We start from the raw sequence: 20,928 nt of genomic DNA on the forward strand, positions 1-20,928 counted from the left end.
TCTGTGCAATGGTTTTGCACAGAGCAGCCGAGATCCTCCTCTTTTTGGGTCCCCTGCTGGCCCTCCAGGCCCTCCAGGCTCCAGCCGCCTTTTGTGGGGGCACCTGTGCAGGCTCACTTTTGTGTCCCACTGCTGCGTCTATTAACACAGACAGTGGGACCAGCCCCGTCCCCCACAATGGCTCCCGCTACTATCAATCCGACCAATGAGGAGAGAGACAGTGGCTGGATCAGTTGTGCTCTTGCACATCGCTGGATCAGATTGGGCTCAGGTAAGAAAAAGGGGGGTCTGGGGGAGGAGCTGCAGCACAGAAGGTTTTACACCTTGATGCATAGAATGCATTAGGGTGAAAGACCTTAAGGCTTTACAAGCACTTTAATCTATGCAAGAGGAGTGGCACTTTGCAAGGGAATTTGCCCCTGAGCTTAATAAATGAGGTGAAGCTCTGCTGATCCGTCTGACGCTTGAGAAAGGAGCTGAGTGCGCATGCTCCGAAACGCGTTGCGTCACTTCCGGGAGCTTGCGTTCCATCGTGGCTTCCGCTATAACCATCCCTCCAGGACCAGCTTCCTGTGACGTCACCTCCGGGCCGGTGGACGGCCGGATTGTGCGGCTGGACTTGCTGAGACACGGACTGAAGCTTACCTCAGTGTAAGATACTATGTTAATTGTTGTGCAATAAATATATGGTTGATTACATGGCGCCTGTTTTTCTCTTCATCTATGGCTTCTCAGGTCTCCGATCTTAGCAGACAGATCAACTTTGCTGTGAGTAAGAATAACAACTAATTTACTGTGCAGTGAGTGGAGAATAATGAATTTTTAATGGAGTGCCCCAATCAGAATGCCGTATAAATAGAGAGATAAATCTCTTCTATAAGCTAAAGAAGTAAGATATAACATAGGATTAAACCGTTCAATACAATATGTGGAAGTTCTTCCCAAGGGGACATCTGCAATGCTGTTTTGACTGATTTTACAGTTATGTGCACATCGTAGCTTTAAGGGATAATCATTAATAATTAATGACTTAAAGATGTAGAGAGACAGCTGAACATTCATTAAGCACAGAGGGAATTTAACTAATGGTTATCTCACACTTAATCGTTTAAATTATTGCCCTTTAGAATCTTACGTCACTTGACCTACTGCAACCCGATCTGCACGTGCTCTATTTCCGTAGCCAATTAGGTGAGAATTTTAATAATTTCAGCTGGCATATGAGACCTGATTTTCGGAGGAAATAAACCTGATATTTGCCACTGATCACTTGCCCGTGTAGGGGTTGACAGGCAGGCCTAATGGTTACATAGTTACATAGTTACATAGTAGGTGAGGTTGAATAAAGACAATAGTCCATCCAGTTCAACCTGTGTAGGTGTGTGTGACTGTAATCATCTAACATAGCCCTCAATCTCCTGATCCTTGAGATGTAAGTCTAAGAGTCTTTTGAAAGTCACCATACTACCCGCAGAAACCACCTCTTGTGGTAGACAATTCCACAATCTTGTAGCCCTAACAGTAAAGAACCCCCCACGTTGCCTGAGGTTAAAACGCTTCTCCTCTAATCGCATTGTATGTCCTCGAGTCCTCATGCAATTCCTTCGAATGAACAGCTTTTCTTCTAAGCTGAGATCCCCATTAAGATATTTATAAATTGCTATCATGTCCCCTCTCAGACGTCTTTTCTCCAGGGAAAATAAATCGAGCGATTGCAGCCGCTCTTCATAGGTAAGGTCCTCCAACCCCCTAATCAGTTTAGTTGCCCTTCTCTGGACTTTCTCCAGCTCCAACACATCCCTCCTGAGGACTGGCGACCAGAACTGGACAGAATACTCCAGATGCGGTCGGACCAGAGTTTTATAAAGTGGAAGGATTATAGTCTTATCTCTGGAATACATCCCTTTCTTTATGCATGCTAATATTCTGTTGGCTTTGGAAGCTGCCGCTTGGCATTGCATGCTGTTGCCTAATCTATCATCAACTAAGACTCCCAGATCCTTCTCCATTTTTGATTCCCCCAAGGGTTCCCCTCCTAACGTGTATTGTGTTTTTATGTTTTTGGTCCCCAAGTGCAAAACCTTACACTTCTCCACATTAAACCTCATTTGCCATGTCGTTGCCCACTCGGTAATTTTGTCCAGGTCATTCTGTAGGATATCTGCTTCATGCTGTGCAGTTATTGCCCTGGCCAATTTTGTGTCATCTGCAAAAACTGATAACGAACTACTGATCCCGTCCTCAATGCTGTTTATGAATAAATTGAACAAGGTTGGTCCCAGGACTGAGCCCTGGGGCACCCCGCTTACTACCTCAGACCAGTCTGAGTATGCGCTGTTTATTACTACCCTTTGGACACGGCCTTTTAGCCAATTCCGTATCCAAGAGCAAACCCTGCTGTCGATACCTGCAGACCTTATTTTATAAATTAAGCGCTTGTGGGGAACTGTATCAAACGCCTTAGCGAAATCCAAGTACACCACATCCACTGGTCTCCCCCTATCTAGCTCACAGCTTACCTCCTCGTAGAATGCTAAGAGATTGGTTTGACAAGATCGCCCATTTGTAAACCCGTGCTGGTTACTACTGATGATGTTTTTGTCTTTAGCATACTCTACGATATAGTCCCTTATCATCCCCTCCAAAAGTTTACATATTATTGATGTCAGACTGACAGGCCTATAATTTCCCGGGATATGTCTCTGGCCCTTTTTGAATATCGGAATCACGTTAGCCTTCCTCCAATCCCCTGGTACATCTCCTGTCCTAATACTGTCAGCAAAGATCAGGAACAGTGGTCTAGATATAACCATACTGAGTTCCTTGAGCACTCTCGGATGTACGCCATCCGGGCCTGGTGATTTGTTTGTGTTAAGTTTATCCAGTCTTTCCCTGATTTCCCCCTCTGTTAGCCATAGTGGCAAGTCCTGTGTATTACTACTAACCATACAGTCATGGTCAGTGTACCCTTCCTTTTCCTGCGTAAAGACTGACGAGAAAAAAGAATTCAGCACGGTTGCTTTTTCAGTGTCCTCTGTAACCATCCTCCCATCATCGCTAATTATGTGTGCAATATGCTCTGCCCTAGTTTTTTTGCTGTTGATATATTTAAAGAATTTCTTTGGGTTTTTTTTACTATCCTCCGCTATTTGTCTCTCAAAGTTGATTTTAGCCATCTTGATTTCGTGTTTACACTTCTTATTTTCCTCCTTGTATTGCTGGAAGGCCGATACGGTGCCCTCTGATTTATATTTCTTGAAGGCCAATTTTTTTCCCCTAATAAGTTTTTTAACGCTACGGTTTAGCCAGCCAGGTTTGGCTTTGTCTCTTCTAAATTTATTCCCCATAGGAATGCACTGCAAGATGCCTTTGCTTAATATTGTTCTAAAGCATTCCCATTTTTCCTCTGTGGTCAGTGATCCCAGGGTTTGGTCCCAGTTTACCCTTTCCATCAATGAGTACAATTTTGGAAAGTCTGCCCTTCTGAAGTTTAGGGTTCTTATGTTCCCCACTTGCCTTTTTATATTGTTATTTATACTAAATGTGATCATCCTGTGATCGCTAGAGCCCAGGTTGTCCTGGACTCCTACCTCCAAGATTATGTCTGGGTCATTAGTGATCAATAGATCCAGGATAGCATTCTCTCTAGTAGGGGAATCCACCAACTGCGACATGTAGTTATCCTGTAAGGTTTCCGTGAATAGCCGGGCCTTATGCGAGTGTGCAGTCCCCTCTTCCCAGTCAATGTCGGGATAATTGAAGTCCCCCAATATGATGACTGATCCTAGTTTTGCCGCTTTACCTATTAGTGCTAAAAATTCCAGCTCTACCTCCTCCCCTTGGTTAGGTGGCCTATAGCAAACCCCCACAACTACTTTTCCCTTATCTTCTTCCCTATCGAGTTCAACCCACACAGATTCTAAATCCATGCTCATCCCATCCGTAATGTCACTCCTTTCTAGCACCTTTATATTGTTCTTGACATAGAGACATACCCCTCCCCCTCTTTTACCAACCCTGTCCTTCCGGTACACCGAATACCCTTGGATATTGGCCAGCCAGTCATGTGAGGGGTCGAACCAAGTCTCCGTTATTCCCACAAGGTCTATGTCCTCCTCATGTACTAACATGTCCAACTCATCCATCTTATTAGCTAGGCTCCTGGCATTAGCATATACCCCTCTTAGTTTTACGGAAGTTAAACGTGATTGGCGGTTTTGTTTATTTCTGTTTGGTCTGCTGTTCTCCCGCACAGACCCGCCAATTGATGTTGTTGACCTACTGTCGCTATTGACCCTACAACTGCCTTCAGTCCTCTGCTCCCTCCTGACTGATTCTATTTCTGAGCCCTCCCCCCCGGTTATAAAAGCTCAGAAAAAGGCTCTCCCTCTTTAAAGGGAGTGTATGGTGTATTTCTATGAGCGCATATTCTAAATTATTATTAACCACTTTACGACCTCCCGCCGCAGTTATACGGTGGCAGGCAGCTGCTCCTGCGCAAACCGCCATAGCTATACGTCGGTCCCGCACAGGCAGCTAGGGGGCGAGCGCCGCCGGCAGCGCGCTCTCGCCCCCACTCGTCAGCAGGGAAGCCAATGCATGGGGCTCCGATTGCCACCTGACACCCACGATCTCTCCCCACTGAGAGAGAAGAACGGTCAGCTGTTGTAAACACAGCTGACCGTTCTTCTCCCTGGAATGATCACAGAGCGCCTGTGATGCTTCTATAAAGGAACACAGGTCTCTGTGATCATTTCACAAGCCACGCCCCCCACAGTTAGAAACACGCCCCTAGGTACACATTTAAGCCCTTGACCACCCACACTGTTAACCCCTTCCTTGCCAGGGTCATTATTACAGTAACAGTGCATATTTTTAGCACTGATTACTGTAGTACTAACAAAACTGTGTGTATATATATATATATATATATACAGTGGAACCTTGGTTTACGAGCATAATTCGTTCCGGAAGCATGCTTGTAATCCAAAGCGCTCTTATATCAAAGCTGATTTTCCCATAGGAAATAATGGAAACTCAAATAATTCGTTCCACAAACATTTATTCATTATGGCAATACAAAATACAGTATAAAGTGTACTGTAGAAATAAAACAAACTAAGCTGAACCTCAGCCGTGTACTGTACCAGCCTGTATGTACTGTATACATACTGTACTGTAAAAGGCATTCATTGTGTTCAACCCTGTGTACTGTATCAGCCTGTATGTACTGCACTGTATACTGTACATGTACAGTAATGTGTTCAGCCCTGTGCAGGTGACTCATGTTTGCCATTGAAATACTGTACTGTATGCAGGTGACTCATGTTTGCCATTTAAATACTGTACTGTACTGTATGCAGGTGACTCATGTTTGCCATTTAAATACAGTACAGTACTGTACTGTATGCGGGTGACTCACGTTTGCCTTTTAAATGTACTGTATTGTACTGTATGCAGGTGCAGGGGCTCCACATCCAATCATCCACTCTGCATTCCGGAGACACTCGGCTCGTCGGCTCGGCTGATGACGTCACTTCCGGGTGCGGGCGCCGCTCGTATATCAAAGCGGCGCTCGCAAACCAAAGCAAAAAAAAAAAAAAAAGATTGCTCGTCTTTCAAGTTGCTCGTAAACCGTGGTACTCGTAAACCGAGGTTCCACTGTATATATATATATAAACACACACACACACACACACACACACTGATCAGCCATAACATTATAACCACCCATCTATAATATTGAAGATGACCCATTTTTGCTGAAGCAGCCCTGACACTTTGCTACAATGTAAATGTAGCACCCTCCTAGTCAAGTGCTAGGTAAGAGAGTGTGGTTTTGGCTCTCCAGAAGAGAGCTTACCAGAAGAGCAGCAGGCAAAATATGAATGCACTCTGCTTATCAGGGAGCAGGATTGATAGTTCGGTCTGCTTAGTGTGCCCAGTGTGTGATTCATCTGGCCTCAGGGAGTGTCCCCAGCTGATCCAAGGGGGAGGCACGTTGGATGCTGGAGGAAAACTGACCAATGGTACACAGGCTTTTGGTACTGCCCCAGGGATTGGCACAGAGAGTGGTGCATTATGGGACAGGGTATAAAAAGCCACAGGCACATGAGGTAGAGGTCTTTGGCGGGAAGTAGGGTCCCAGAAGAAGGGTGGCAGCTGCCTCCTCTTCTGCAGCGGTTGATGGTGGTGACAGGCAGTCAGCCTGGTGTACCGGTGGTGTGAGGCTGATCCCAGAGGTCCAGGAAAGCTGAATGAGGAGTTGGGGCATTGGAGAATCTGGAAAAACACTATCATGAGTACAGAGGAACCTGCCCAGGTGTCTGCCAGGAAGGGGACCTCTCTGGATAGTGCAGTCAGTGGACAGATGTCAGCTAGCCCAGATAGAAAGGGGGTACTAGGGGGGTACCCTGAAGAGAAATACTTTAGAAACACTTATCTCATCTTCATTCAAGTGGCAGGATGAAGCAGCGGCCTTGCCGCATTCTCAAGTTAAGAGTCCTCAGTATTGTGAATAGTTAACAGTTGGAGTATCCCACTCATCCCTTCTCCCATCCCAATTTAAATAAAACCACAAAAACAACATCCCCTGGACTGATCTTTGACTGAGCCAAGAACTTAAAGTGTTAAGTTTTCTGCAAGCAGTTGCTATGGGTAACCCAGGGGAATCCTTAAAGTGTAATCTTCAGCAGTCCTCTAGGGGGCAGTGCTACATAAAGTAGTGAGTGTACAGCTTGTATAACAGTGTAAATTTTCTGTCCCCTCAAAATACCTCAACACACAGCCATTAATGTCTAAACCACTGGCAACAAAACTGAATACTCCCCTAGGTGAAAATGTCCAAATTGGGCCCAATTAGCCATTTTCCCTCCCCGGTGTCATGTGACTCGTTAGTATTACAAGGTCTCAGGTGTGAACGGGGAGCAGGTGTGTTAAATTTGGTGTTATCGCTCTCTCACTCTCTTATACTGGTCACTGGTAGTTCAACATGGCCATTGCAACAAGATATTTCCTTCATCTGTCAGTGGTCATAAAATAATGTTATGGCTGATCGGTGTATATACTTGTACATACACAAAGTACATACATAGACACTGTGCATGTATTAAAGTGCGCCGTCCCTTTAAATCCTATGGTGAATACTCAAATCAATCCTAAACTAAATCAAATGTGCAAGTAAATTCAATGGATATCAATAATAAAAAAAAAATGAAAGTCTCTTAGACTCTGTTCACATATACGCGTTTTGGATCGCGGGCAGAATTGCTGCGATTCTGCCCATGATTCCGAACCATTGCAAGTCGCGGGACGCCTGTGCGATGACTTGCAATGGCACCCCAAACTCTGCGCAATTTTGCCGCGATTATCGCCCGACGAATAGCGGTAAAATCGTGCAAACAGAATCGCAGGACGCCTGACGCCCAAAAGAAGTACAAGAACTTTTTTGGGCGTAAGGAGTCCCATGATTCTGTTTGCGCGATTTTACCACAATTCGTTGGGCAACAATCGCGTGAACATCGTGCCACAATTGGGGTGGCATTGCAAGTCATCGCTCGGGTGTCCCGCGATTTGCAATAGTTTGGAATCGCGGGCAGAATGGCTGTAATTCTGCCTGCGATCCGAAACACCGATTTGTGAATGGAGCCTTAATTCAAACAAGTCCTTATATGAGTACTGGTGATATAGGTGCTCAACACTGAAAAAAGAGTCTTACAAAGTGCTGAAGTACTCCTTTAGGAAAAGATGGCCCCTTTGGAGTGATAGCGATTTGTGGGAAAATTCGTCATCAGGTACGGAAAGTGAGGACAGCGACGATTCTGATGTCTCTTTCTGGCACATCACTTGTGGAATTTGGGAATTATATCAAATGATTCTTCAGAATTTCCAACGGAGCGATGTGCCAGAAAGAGACATCAGAATCATCTCTGTTGTCAGTTTCCGTACCTGATGACGAATTTTACCACCAATCGCTATCGCTCAATTCTTCAAGTAACTCAGTTTCGCTGTCGCTGTTTTCCAGTTCGTCTAAAAGCTCTTTTGCGCAAAAAAAAAAGCTTTTTGGACGCCATGGTCGTTCTCTATTTTCCAGGCACAAAGAACTTGAAAAGCACAGGCAGGGCACTGGAAAAGTCACCAGGTGAAATCCTGTGATGAAATGGCATGATACAGTGTAATCCGTTAGGATCACAGCTTTGTATCATCTCATTTGTGTATTTACATTTTTTAAATTTGCCGCCGGTTCCCCCCCCCCCCTGTGTCGCAACGCTCGCAGGGAAGGGAACCGGAAGACAGGTGCCGGCATCGGCCGAGCACAGAGGTAGGAGGACAGCGGAAGGACGGCGGGGGAGGAAAGCGGGAGGATGGCTGGAAGACAGCGGGGAAGGACAGAGGGAGGACAGCAGGAGGATGGCTGGATGGCGGTGGGGGAGGGTGGCGGGGGAGCATGGTGGGGGAGGACAGCTGGAGGATGGCGAGGGAGGACGGTGGGGGAGGACGGTGGGGGAACACAGGGGAAGGTGAGTTTTAAAATATAAAACAACAGATTTCCATGCAAAACAATGTACCGCTTTTAGCACAGAAATCTGGACATAATCAGACCGCCAGGGAGGTTAAAGTAGAACTAAAGACAAAAAGGAGGATTATAACCCTTGTCAGATTTTTTTTTCTTTTGCTGTCGGTGGGGGTGGCGGTACGCTTAAAGGAGGGAGTGAGGTGTCAAAATGCACCTTTGCCTGTGTAGGCAAAAATCCTTGCACCGACCCTGGACAGCGTTGAGCACTTCCAGTCCGAGGAAGAAAAAAACATCTTTTTTTAATGATGTATCAGTTTCTGCTTTTGATGAAAGAATATCAACAGACTTCAGAGCAATTAAGACATGGTGCTTGTAAGTTTTTATTTAATCAAAATTGCGGGAACAGCTTGCCAAGTACACAGTGAACTTTCATAAGACACTCCAAACCCAAAGCACTTGCTCTTCAATCACCCAAGTAGCCAGCAGTTCAAGGCCTCTCAAATTCAAGTTAATTAGCTCTTGAGCATACTGATTTTAGATATCATTGCTGTTTTTCTCTTCCAGACGAGTGCTAAAATATCAGACTAATGTACAAGATCACCCTCCTGGCTGCCTCAGGCTGAACGCGAGCAAAGTGGAGGATTTGGGGTCGGCGACTGGAGTCAATGTAGGAGTGTCACTGAACATTGTATCAGAAATCACCACGGGACTCTTCCACGCACATGAAGAGCTCTTAATTAATAACACAATGAAGATATGCACCAAAGAACCAACATTTCACCCCCATTTCCCTCAGGTAGGAAAGCAATGGTAATAATTATTCTAAATATAACTGAGGCCTACGTTTTGGGCATGCCATGTTATCCTGGACAACACTTTTCTGTCAGTGTTATATGAACTAAGGTTCTAAATATGTTCTTGACTTTTTATATAAAATGTTTGTTTTATATATAAAATACAATGCAAGGTGCACCAATGACAAAGGATTCAAAGAGTCTTATAGATAAATTGAGCACTCAGCAGAAACTGCTTGCTTTCAAACTGTCTCTTCAATTGAAAGTCTATGGCCTCTGTCTGAACAGAGACAGGGGGTGGAGGGAAACTATTCCACTGGCTAATTCTGACCATAGAGAGAATTTCAAAATAAAATTTGTAGGAAAGGTCTTGAGAAAATTTGTACGAAAATTCTCAGAACATTCAAATGTCGTTCGAAAGATTTTGTTTGCTTTTAACATTTAATTATGGAATGAATGCACTTTATTATACAAAAACCACCTACACTGTTGGAAAATTGTTTGAGAAAAATTTTCCATCCTGCTCCTTTGAATTTTTTAATGTTACTGTGGTTGAAAATGAGCGTTGTTTTGACTACTAATGATTTGAAAAACAAACTTTCTTAGAATTTTCATTTTGAATATTTGCCCATCTATGGCCAGCTTTAGCTATTGGGCTTTTCAAAAAGTTTTTTTTTTTTTAAGCACAGGTAAGGATAGTCCCGTGAGGGATAGCCTAGAGTTCCATCTGCTGTAATATTCCAGATTCACATCATGCAATAATTCATATTTACCTAACTAAAAAATAATAATAATAAAAAAAAAATGATGGGTGTAAGCTCTGAATATAAAAAAAAGAAGAGGCTGCCATACATAGTTACATAGTAGGTAAGGCTTAAAAAAGAAAATAGTCCATTCAGTTCAACCTGTGCAGGTGTATGTGTGTCAATGTTGATAATCATTTCCCATATCCCTGTATATTGTGTATAAGAGTCTTTAACCTCCCTGGCGGTATGATTATGTCAGGAACTCTGTACCAAAAGCGGTACAATTTTTTGCATGAAAATTTGGCGTTATGTATTATAGGCCTACAATTCTTAGTAATTACTTACTTAAACCTGACCAAAACAAGACTCTAGTAGACATCCCAGATGTGATAAATTTGAAACACAAACGCATGAATTATAATCTAATCAATAATATAATTTTATTATAATATATATATATATATATATATATATATATATATATATCTTATATTATATTATATAATAGAATTATATTATTGATTGGATTATAATTCATGCGTTATATTATATATATATATATATATATATATATATATATATATATATATATATATATATATATATATATATATATATATATATATATATATATATATATATATATGTGTGTGTGTATATATATATATATATATATATATATTATAAATGTTATGTGTGTGTGTTTTGTGCAACGTTCAACATTTGAATTTCCCTCCCTAGTTCCGCTCCCATGCAGCATTGCTGCTGCAGGGAATGGAACTAGGAAGTCATCACACCGACGGAGGACGGACGAGCGGCGGGGATCTCAGATGGCTGGCGATCACAGCAATGGGAGATCATCGCTGGATCGCCAGGAGAAGGTAAGAGACACCGCTGCGCGCTCAGCATATCCACCACGAGCGTGACTCGGGGATACCGTTAACAGCATGGAAAATCCACCCCGAGTCACGCTCGGGGATACCGCTAGGCAGGTTAAAAAATAACAATACTCCCCGCTAACACCAGAAAGTGTGATACAGAGTTCCACATCCTTATCACCCTGACAGTGAAAAACCCCTACGTAGCTTAAGGTTAAACTGCTTCTCCTCCAATCTCATTGCGTGGCCCTGTGTCTTCTTACACTCCCTGAGACTGAAAAATGTCCTTCCTACGCTGGGATCAATACTGAGATATTTGTATATCACTATTATGTCTCCTCTCAAGCATCTCTTCTCCAGGGAAAACAAATTCAGTGCTTGCAGTCATTCCTTGTAATTGAGGTCCTCTAATCCTACCAATTTAGTTGCCCTTCTCTGAACCCTCTCCAGGTCCACCACGTCTCTCCTGAGGACTGGTGACCAGAACTGGACGGAATACTCCAGATGTGGCCGGACCAGAAATGTATAAAGTGGCAGGATTATTGTTTTATCTCTGGAGTAAATTCCCTTTTTATACAAGCTAATATTCTGCTGGCTTTGCTTGCTGCAACTTGACATTGCATGCTATTGCTCAGTCGGTCTTCTAACTTACTTCTGTAATTGCTAGTTGGCTGGTTCTCATTATGATCCTTTGGTGTCAGGACTTTCAGGTCACTGATTCTGAGCTTGTGCGTAGCCAGTGAAGTCAGAACTGCTGATGTGCATCCTTTTTTAACTTTCTGCTGCCCATGTAACGCATATGTGCAGTGGAAGATAAAGTGGGCTTTAACTCCCGTGTGCCGCACATATGTGTCCATGGCTGGCTGATGTTTCTATGCTGACAGCGTGCTCATTGCACGCTCCTGGCACAGTGGCCAAACTGTCATAAACAGCTCTCAACCTCTAGTCATGATTGAAATCAAGCGGGACAGGCTCCTGATTATGTGACCACTGTGACAGCCAATCGGAGTTGTCACGTCATCGTGAAGCCTGTCCTGCCCCACCAGCCCGGCCTTTCACAGCACCATGCAGGGTGCTATTCTGAACAGTTTTTAAAGGCATAGGTAGGGGGCATCCATGGGGAATCACAAATAAAGTTTAAAGGGTGACATCATCTTTTCAAGAAAAATGGAAAGGTGAACTAACTGCAAATATCCTGACCAAGCCTCCAGTCCTCGCTGCTCATACTGGATGCCCCATGCTGCCGGGGTAGTGGTCATTAGACAGTACATTGCAATACACAGCCCGGAGTGAGTATTTATCATAATTGCTCACAATGGCAATCACTCATTGATCAGCATAACCATGTGACCACGCTAACACAACTTTCTTCTGGGACATCTTACTGGAAGAAGACATCTCAGAAGCCATTCTCATTGGTCAGCACGGTCATCTGGCTATGCTGTCCAATAAGCAAATGCCATTGGGACAAGTTATGAAGGATACTTACTCTGAGGCTGTGTATTACAGTGTACAAACCTCTACACGGGGCATCATGATCACTATGTGTAGCGGAGTCCAGAGGAGTGGCCAGGATAAGTGAAGTTAGTTCACCCTTTCGTTTTTCATGTAAAGGTAAACTTACCCTTTAAGTCAGTGGTCCCCAACCTTTCCAGCAACAGGGACTGGCTTAGGGGCCACATTGTCCTCAGCTCCCCTGCACATTACAGCCTCTCATCACAGTGCCCCTTGCAGTCATGCCCCCCCCCATTTCCCTGTCCATCACAGCAAACCTGTAAATCTCTGCCTCCCCTGCGCAGTCCTACCTTTCACAGGGCAGTTATCTACCTGTGTGTTCTCTTCTGCATCTCCTGCCTGGCCACCAATAACATCCTCTCAGCCTAGCAGGGGACAGGAGGAGCTGCAGATCTGGATGGAAGGTGGGAGCTGCCCAACTTATCATGTTAAGAAGTGGGTGATTACCCGCTTGGTAATATGAAAAGACTCCAGCTCTCTCTGCAGATCTCCAGCTTCTGCAACCCAATGCTCTGCTGATAGGATGACATTGGCAGCCAGGGGAAGTGGGAGAGGACACACAGGCTAAGTGGCATGTCTGCACAGCAGAAGGTGAGCGGCGTCAGTCCTCCCTGGATTGCGGTCACCGCTCATCTCCTGTCGTGCAGCCTGGTCATCATACCGGTCCGTGGCCTTGGGGTTGGGGACCCCTGCTTTAAGCAATGCCTCCTTACCCTTATTCCATGAAGATGGAGAATGTTGAGTAGAGAACCATTTACCATTCCCTTCTCATGGTCATTGAGTGACTTGTTTGAATAATTATGCACCACGGTAATCATCTTTTAGTATTTGAGCTCTCTGCTGTGCATTAGACTCAACAGACTTGCTTTCTGCCAGGTCAGGAAGTTAATTTGGGAGCTTAAATCACCCAATATATGTTCAGATATTTAAAATGAGTTCTGTAAATGAGTGTTCTGTTTTTAAATGTTAAACATCTTACTTTGTAACACATCAGAACATTCCAGCTCAACATTGTTGACCGAGCGGAACAATATGGCCGGGGTGATAAGGAGAGATTATTAATGTGCTTCCAGTTTTTATCACTCATTGATTAAACTGTATCTTAAATCTGTGTAAAGCTTTGGATGGGGGTAAGAAATGCATAGATGTTGTATAGAAAAGCAGAAGGATTTTAAAGGCAAGGTTAAAATGAAGGCATTTATGACTCTAAATTTGCCCAAACTTCCACTCTTAAAGGATAAGTATAGTATATTTACAGTAAGTGTATATTTTGAATTCATATTTCAGCTTTAACCTTAAGAGCCGGTTCACACTATGGCGATCCGACTTAGGGGGCGACCTGTGAAGTCGCGTGCAGCGCGGCTTCGGCGCGACTTGCACGGACTTCATAAAATAAATGTCTATGCAAGTCGCTCCGAGGTCGCCCCGAAGTAGTACATGAACCTTTTTCTAAGTCGGAGCGACTTGTGTCGCTCCTATTAGAACTGTTCCTGTATTACACAACGGACCTGACAAGTCGTACTAGTGTGAACCGACACCAAAGAGTAACTTCACTTTTGTGGGGAAAAAAATTAGCAAATAAAAGAATAATAATATAGCATATACAATTGCGGCACGTCATATTGTAATTGAATGTTATTAAAAATGACCTTTCCTTTTCAATCTGCAGCTCTGTAATTTTTTGTAAAATGCATTGCAATATGACTGCCTGGAGGTGTTCTGCACACAGATAGTGTAAAGAACGCCCCCCCCCCCCCAGAAATGAAATTCCCTGCTTGTGTGATTGATTCACTGATTTTCCTAAAAGTCCGCAGTAAGATACAAGTCAGATTTTTGGCATCCCCTGAAACGAAAATGTAATTTTTGGTGAGATACTCCCAATAGGAACATGTCTAAAGGGATGCAGACTCAGCAGTTTTCCTCATTAGAGCCCTGCAGGTGCAACAGCCAATTAGTAAAACAACTCCCTTACAGTCTCACTGAGCACATGAACACAGACAAACAAACAGCTGTTCCTTCAGAATAACAAAAGTGTCAAGTAAATAGATACCAAACTGCGTGCGTACATGATATTGCATGGGTATGATACCCAAAAATCTCTGTAGTTGGCACTTTAAATGCCTTCATATCAGTTTAGAGTTAACTGTGAGCTCTGGCACTAGAATTTTTGCTTTCACTCCTACTTTTGCGTCAGGGCTCGAGTCCTGCAGGAATGCATGGGAATGGCGTTCCTGTACTTTTTCCACAGCAGGAACGCCGTTCCCGTTAGCAGCCGCGTTCTGGTGCCCCCCCCAACAGAATCCCAGTGTCGCCTTCTGCTCTGGGATGGGGGATCGGTAAGCTCAGTTTGCGGGTTTCCGACCCACCATCCTCGAGAATCAGCATGAAGGAACTGAGTCGCACTAGAGGAAGGGGAGCCGATGCTTCCTGTATAGCGCTGGCTCATGTCACAGGTGGAAGTGATATCAAATGTACTTCGCCTATGACAGGGCGCAGGAGCGATACTACTGCTCTCTACTGCAGATGCATGCTTCCTCCAGCGCGGCTCCTGTCACACTGATGGTCAGAAACCAGCCAGCAGTACCTGACAGCAATACAAGCCAGCAGTACCAGCCAGCAGTTCCAGCCATCAATACCCACCAGCAATACAAGCCAGCAGTACCCACCAGCAGTACCAGCCAGTAGTATCCGCCAACAGTACTACCAGCAGTGCCCGCCAGCTGTACCCGCCAACAGTGCCCACCAGCAGTACCAGCCAGCAGCACCCACCAGCAGTAAGCGCCATCAGTACCAGCCCAGCCAGCAGTACCCACCAACAGTACCCACCAGCAGTACCAGCCAGTAGTACCCACCAACAGTACCCACAAACAGTACCAGCCAGCAGTACCCACTAACAGTACCCACCAGAAGTACCAGCAAGTAGTACCCACCAGCAGTACCAGCCAACAGTACCGCCAGCAATTCCCACCAGCAGTACCAGCCAGCAGTACCAGTGAGCAGTACCAGCCAGCAGTACCCACTAGCAGTAACCACCAACAGTACCCGCCAACAGTACCCACCAGCAGTCCAAGCCAGCAGTATTTACCAGCAGTACCCACCTGCAGTACAAGCCAGCAGTATCCACCAACAGTATCTGCCAGCAGTACCCACCAGCAGTACCACCCAGCAGTACCCACCAGCAGTACCCACCAGCAGTACCAGCAAGCAGTACCCACCAACAGTACCAGCCAGCAGTACCCACCAACAGTACCCACCAGCAGTACAAGTCAACAGTACCCGCCAGAAATTCCCACCAGCAGTACCAGGCAATAGTACCCACCAGCAGTACCCGCCAGCAGTACCCACCAGCGGTACCCACCAACAGTACCATCCAGCAGTACCCACCAACAGTACCTGCCAGCAGTACCCACCAGCAGTACCAGCCAGCAGTACCCACTAGCAGAACCAGCCAGCAGTACCAGCCAGCAGTACCCACCAGCAGTACCAGCCAGCAATACCTGCCAGCAGTAACCACCAGCAGTACCAACCAGTAGTTCCCCCACAAGCAGTACCCGCCAGAAGTTCTCCCACCAGCAGTACACACAAGTAGTACCAACCAGCAGTACCCACCAGCAGTATCCGCCAGCAGTACCCACCAGCAGTACCAGCCAGTAGTACCCACCAACAGTACCCACAAGCAGTACTAGCCAGCAGTGCCCACTAACCATACACTGCATCTGGTGGCAGGCGATGGTGGCAAGTGGAACCCTGCATCTGGGGGCAGGCGATAGTGGCAAGTTACACTCTGCATCTGGTGGCAAGTGACAGGCTGCATCTGGTGGCAAGTGACAAGCTGCATCTGGTGGCAAGTGACAGGCTGCATCTGGTGGCAAGTGACAAGCTGCATCTGGTGGCAAGTGACGGTGACAAGTGACAAGCTGCATCTGGTGGCAAGTGATAATCCGCATCTAGTGGCAAGTGACAGTAGCAAGTTACAAGCTGCATCTGGTGGCAAGTGACGGTAGCAAGTGGCAAGCTGCATCTGGTGGCAGATGACAGTGGCAAGTGACAAGCTGCATCTGGTGGCAAGTGACATGCTGCATCTGGTGGCAAGTGACAAGCTGCATCTGGTGGCAAGTGACGTGCTGCATCTGGTGGCAAGTGACAAGCTGCATCTGGTGGCAAGTGACAAGCTGCTTCTGGTGGCAGGTGATGGTGGCAAGTGATAAGCTGCATCTGGTGGCAAGTGACAAGCTCAGAGCTCACACTATTCATGCATTATGGTGAGTTGAACTATTTTATTATTTATTACAATGCAATAATAGAAATAATGTGATTCATTCATCTTGACACCATATTAAGCATGGTGTCAGGGTGATTTAAGTGCTAACACCAGCCATTCTCCGACAAATAAAATACCCTGTCAATCCCAAGACTACATTCCCCCCTCCTCCCTCCTCCAGTCCTTGGCAAATTTTTCTTCCACAAAGTGGGTCCCCCCACACCAAAAAGGTTGGGGGGGACCCACTGCTCTAAAGTGACATCACTTCCCCTAGCACTTTATGATACAGATAGCCACACAGGAGAGAAAAGAGTGACATATTCCATGGTCGACGAGGGTTTCTAAATCATCTTTTTATGGGAAGTGGGGGGTCCCTGAAAGGCAGTTTAGAAATGCACTCACCTTAAGCTGATGGGCGCGAGTGGGGCCTTAAGTGTTTTGCCGTATACATGGACAAAGGGGGTGGAGTCAGTGGGGAGGCAAAATGAGGTTTCGCCTAGGGTGTCAAAAATCCTTGCACCAGCCCTGTTTACACAGCAACATTTGGCCGTCATTTTTACAGTTGGGAATTGGCAGTAAGCACAAGGGGAGAAGCAGAGGGGGATAGAAGGACAGGCAGTGGCGGAACTACCAGGGCACTTGCGATTGGGCCCTGGCGTTCCACCACTGCAGGGGGCCTGCTGCCGCCCGTGAGATAGTGCACTGGTCATTTTTGTGCACTCTCACAGGCACACAGTCCCTGCCCCACCCATCCTCTCCGCCCGCACTCACGGGCATTCAAGGGCACATGGGCCCCGTCCAGAGGCATACCTAGGGTCTCCAGTGCCCTTGGCGAAAAGCTGTATCTGCGCCCCCCCCCCGAGAGAGAGAGGGTTTGACAGAGAGAGACAGGGGGGGTTTGTCAGAGAGAGTGGGTGACAGAGAGAGAGAGAAGGGGGTGACAGAGAGAGAGAGAAGGGGGTGACAGAGAGAGAGAGAGAAGGGGGTGACAGAGAGAGAGAGAGAGAGAGAGAGAGAGAAGGGGGTGACAGAGAGAGAGAGAGAGAGAGAGAGAGAGAGGGGACAGGGAGTGAGATGGGGGTGACAGGGAGAGAGAGAGGGGGTGACAGGGAGAGAGAGAGGGGGTGACAGGGAGAGAGAGAGGGGGTGACAAGGAGAGAGAGAGGGGTGACAGGGAGAGACAGAGGGGGTGACAGGGAGGTGACAGGGAAAGAGGGGGGAGAGAGGGGGGTGAAAGGGAGAGAGGGGGGTGACAGGGAGAGAGGGGGGTGACAGGGAGAGAGACAGGGAGAAAGAGGGGGTGACAGGAAGAGTGACAGGGAGAGAGGGTGTGACAGAAAGAGAGGGGGGTGACAGAAAGAGAGATGGGGCGACAGGGAGAGAGAGGGGGGCGACAGGGAGAGAGAGGGGTGTGAGACAGGGAGAGAGGGGGGTGTGACAGGGAGAGAGGGGGGTGTGACAGGGAGAGGGGGGGGTGTGACAGGGAGAGAGGGGGGGGGGGGTGTGACAGGGAGGGTGACAGGGAGAGAGGGGGTGACAGGGAGAGAGGGGGGTGTGAAAGGAGAGAGAGGGGTGTGACAGGGAGAGAGAGGGGTATGACAGGGAGGATGACAAGGAGAGAGAGGGGGTGACGGGGAGGGTGAAAGGGAGAGAGAGGGGGGGTGACAGGGAGAGAGAGGGGGGGTGACAGGGAGAGAGGGGTGTGAGACAGGGGGAGAGAGAGGGGTGTGACAGGGAGGGTGACAGGGAGAGAGGGGGATGACAGGGAGAGAGGGGGATGACAGGGAGAGAGGGGGGTGACAGGGAGAGAATGCTTCTGGTACCTGAGAGGCCAGCCAGGGCAGGTCTTCCGTCACTGCAGAGAGAGAGTGCATTCATCCACCAGCCTGGAGCTGCCTAGGAGCCGACTGACGAGGTCATGTGGGTGGAGCTCTGTGAGGAGGGGAGCCGCCCATAACACCGAGCTCCGACACAGACTGTCCTCTCCTGCCTGGCCCAGGACACACAAAGAGCTCCGGGCGGCTTCTGGGATTGGAGCGGGGGGCCGCCGGGGGGTGCAGGCTGAACGGAGGAGAGGTAAGTCACTGCGTCTGCTACACTACACTGCCAGTGATTTTGCGCCCCCCCTCGGCCTGCACCCCCACTGCTGCCACTGATCCCCCCACACCACCCCCTCTGCTGCCACTGATCCCCCCCACAACACTCCTACTGCTACCAAGGATCCCCCCTATACCACCATCACTGCTGCCACGGATCCCCCCCCATACCACCACCACTGCTGCCATTGATCCCCTCCATACCACCACCCCCACTGCTGCCACTGATCCCCCCCCACACCACCCCCACTGTTGCCACTGATCCCCCCACACAACCCCCACTGCTGCCACTGATCCCCCCACACCACCCCCACTGCTGCCACTAATCCCCCCCACACCACCCCCACTGCTGCCACTGACCCCCCCCACACCACCCCCACTGCTGCCACTGATCCTCCTCACTGCTGCCACTGACCCCCCTACACTACCCCCACTGCAGCGATTGATCCACACCATCCCCCACTGCTGCCACTGATCTCCCCCCCACACACCACCACCACGGCTGACACTGATCCCCCCTCCACACACCACCACCACTGCTGCCACTGTTCCCCCTCAACATCACCACCACCCTACTGCTGCCACCAATCCCCTCCACACCACCCCTACTGCTTCCACTGATCCCCCCCCCACACCACCCCCACTGCTGCCACTGATCCCCCTCCATACCACTACTGCTGCCACTGATTCCCCCCACAACACCCCCACTGTTGCCACTGATCCCCCCACACAACCCCCACTGCTGCCACTGATCCCCCCACACCACCCCACTGCTGCCACTGACCCCCCCAACCACACCACCCCCACTGCTGCCACTGATCCTCCCCACTGCTGCCACTGACCCCCCCCCACACTACCCCCACTGCAGCGATTGATCCACACCACCCCCACTGCTGCCACTGATCTCCCCCCCACACACCACCACCACGGCTGACACTGATCCCCCCTCCACACACCACCACCACTGCTGCCACTGTTCCCCCTCAACATCACCACCACCCTACTGCTGCCACCGATCCCCTCTACACCACCCCTACTGCTTCCACTGATCCCCCCCCACACCACCCCCACTGCTGCCACTGATCCCCCTCCATACCACCACTGCTGCCACTGATTCCCCCCACAACACCACCACTGCTGCCACGAATCCCCCAATAGTACCACCACCACTGCTGCCATTGATCCCCTCCATACCACCACCACTGCTGCCACTGATCCCCCCCACACCACCACCACTGCTGCCACTGATCCCATTCAACCCACCACCACTACCACTCATACCATCTCATCTCCCTAACCACCATCCCTGCCACTCATCCCGTCCTCCCCACTGCTGCCACTCATCCCATCCCCACCACCACTGCTTCCAATCATTCCATCCCCCCTCCACTACAGCTGCCAATCATCTAATTCCCCCCACAACCACAGCTGCCACTGGTTCCATCACCACTGCTGCCACTCATCTCAGGGGCCTAACTACAGAGGTCACAATTGCAATGGCCCATGTGTTGCTCCTGTACACCTGGATAGGGGGGGCAGCATAAAGAGGAAAAAATCCCCTCAACTTTTCTCCTGCACCTGTTAAAAGCCAGCTTCTCCTCCTCACCCTTCCATAGGCATTCAGAGGCTGCAGGAGGAAAAGTGAGGGGATTTGTTCCTCTATATGTCACCCTTTGCCGCCCCTCCCATCCAGGTCCCGCTGCCCTCACACCCCGGGATTAGTAAGAAGGGCCCTGGCCGGGGGTCAGGGGGGCCCTTCATGGTTTCTTGCACCAGGGCCCTGAAGGTTCTAGTTACGCCTCTGAGGACAGGGCACACTAAATACAGTGTAGTATGCCTAGTTTTTGCAGGGGGTTAATGCAACTTTTGAGGTGACTCATATTTTTACATGCATTTTCTTTTGTTTTTGAATTAGCTGTTGCTGTAATATGTGTAACTGAGGGCCACAACCTGGGAACTGCCTTAAGCAAAGCCTATAATCCGTTGTGTTTTGCTCTGTTGAACATCGGGCAGTTCCTGCACATCAGCCCTCTTTTGAGCCTACATTTGCCTGGTGATACAGAGGATACACTGTATCCAGGGGTCAAGTCCTGGGAAAATAAGTGTGGGAACTCACCCAAGAT

The 20,928-nt window shown here is 47.9% G+C and overlaps 1 protein-coding gene across 3 annotated transcripts in view; it reads left to right on the forward strand.

The window, feature by feature from the left end:
* Positions 1-20,928, forward strand: part of NOX4 (NADPH oxidase 4) — a 428,396-nt gene that overhangs the window by 116,477 nt on the left and 290,991 nt on the right. For all 3 annotated transcript variants that reach the window (XM_082244521.1, XM_082244522.1, XM_082244523.1), the window contains one exon: positions 9,080-9,311. In XM_082244521.1, the coding sequence (XP_082100647.1) occupies positions 9,080-9,311 (232 nt within the window). The remainder of the gene's footprint in view (positions 1-9,079; positions 9,312-20,928) is intronic.

This window comes from Pelophylax lessonae, assembly GCF_965119305.1.
Source record: "Pelophylax lessonae genome assembly, chromosome: 2".
Taxonomy (NCBI): domain Eukaryota; kingdom Metazoa; phylum Chordata; class Amphibia; order Anura; family Ranidae; genus Pelophylax; species Pelophylax lessonae.